Source organism: Mauremys mutica, chromosome 13, assembly GCF_020497125.1.
Source record: "Mauremys mutica isolate MM-2020 ecotype Southern chromosome 13, ASM2049712v1, whole genome shotgun sequence".
Classification (NCBI taxonomy): Eukaryota; Metazoa; Chordata; order Testudines; family Geoemydidae; genus Mauremys; species Mauremys mutica.
In genome coordinates this window covers 54904142-54905625 of record NC_059084.1, presented here as the reverse complement: position 1 = coordinate 54905625, position 1484 = coordinate 54904142, and the positions used below count along the sequence as shown (strand labels likewise).

The window sequence follows — 1484 nt, the reverse complement described above, 5'->3', positions numbered from 1 at the left end:
TTGATATTCTGTGCAACATGGTCAGATAGCAAGGTGATGTTATCAGTATAAGACAGATAGAAGGGTGTGTGTGTACATTTATGGATAGATATTAAGATTTTGATCTTTTTTACAGTGATGTAATTCTAAATTAACTCATTTTACTTCAAAGGAGTTAGTCCGGATTTTATGATTTCATAAACAGATTTCACCATATTTTCTCAAGGGGACAATTTTGTCATCAGTTGATTATATCCATAAAGAAGCTCAGAATGAAATCTCAATCAAGTACTAATGATGGAAAATTTAATTCTTGGAAATTAACCTCCACACAATCAGTTTCTTTAATGCAGCTTTGATCTCCTTGTTCCTCATGCTGTAGATGATTGGATTCATTATTGGAGGCACCAGGGAATATAGAACACCCATCATGAGATCCATATTTGATGCTGAGCTGGAGGTGGGTTTCATGTACTCAAAGGAGCCAGTGCAAAGTAACAAAGAGACCACAGTGAGGTGAGGGAGGCAGGTGGAGAAGGCTTTACCTCGGCCCTGCTCAGAAGGGATTCTCAGCACTGCTTTGAAGATCTGAACATAAGACACAATTATAAAAACAAAGCAGTTTGAACCTAAAAACATACTAAAGGCAATAGCCCCAATTTCACTGAGGTACGAGTCAGAGCAGGTGAGCTTGAGTAGCTGGGGGATTTCACAAAAGAACTGGTTGATGACATTGGACTGGCAGAAGGGCAACCTGAAGGTGTTCCCAGTGTGCAGGGCAGAGTAGACAATACCAGTAATCCAGGCACTAGCTGCCATTTGGACACAAGCTCTCCTGTTCATTATGCTCTCGTAGTGCAGTGGTTGGCAGATGGCGACATATCGGTCGTATGCCATGATGGTGAGTAAGGCAAGATCAGCTGCAGTGAAGAGGAAAAAGAGAAAGACTTGGGTGACACATCCAGGGTAAGAAATCAAACTGGTATTCATGAGGGAATTGGCCATGGATTTGGGGATAGTAACGGAGATGGAGCCGAGGTCTAGGATGGACAGATTCACCAGGAAGAAATACATGGGGATGTGAAGCTGGTGGTCGAGGACTATGGCTGTGATGATGAGAAGATTCCCCATCAATCCTACCAGGTAAATCAGTAGGAACATCACAAAGTGCAAAATCTGCAGCTCCCGAATATCAGAGAATCCCAGGAGAAGGAACTCGGTCAGGGTGGTTTGGTTGGACATTTTCTTTCTCAGTTCATTGTGTGATGGCTGTGGAGGGAAGGACATAAACAGTGGTGGGGATTATAGTGAGAGAGGGAGTTGCGCTGATTCCCTGCAGCAATATCTGATGATATGAGTGTCAACAATGCCCAGCGCTCGTCAGTGCTATTTAACTAGGAGTGGTGAGTTATCACACACGTTGAAATTGACATGGCTCCCTTAAAGTCAATGGAGCTGCATCATAGAATCATAAAATATCATAGTATATCAGGGTTGGAAGGGAC

The 1484-nt window shown here is 42.9% G+C and overlaps 1 protein-coding gene across 1 annotated transcript; it reads right to left on the bottom strand.

Moving 5' to 3' along the window:
• Window positions 1-285: 285 nt before the first annotated feature.
• On the bottom strand, window positions 286-1221 carry LOC123348858 (olfactory receptor 14C36-like). The gene has a single exon (XM_044986543.1). The coding sequence runs from the start codon at window positions 1219-1221 to the stop codon at window positions 286-288; it is 936 nt and encodes a 311-aa protein (XP_044842478.1).
• Between the last annotated feature and the right edge of the window lie 263 nt (window positions 1222-1484).

Excerpts from the sequence above, each read along its gene's own strand:
- LOC123348858 (XM_044986543.1), bottom strand. The coding sequence starts at position 1,221 with ATGTCCAACCAAACCACCCTGACCGAGTTCCTTCTCCTGGGATTCTCT.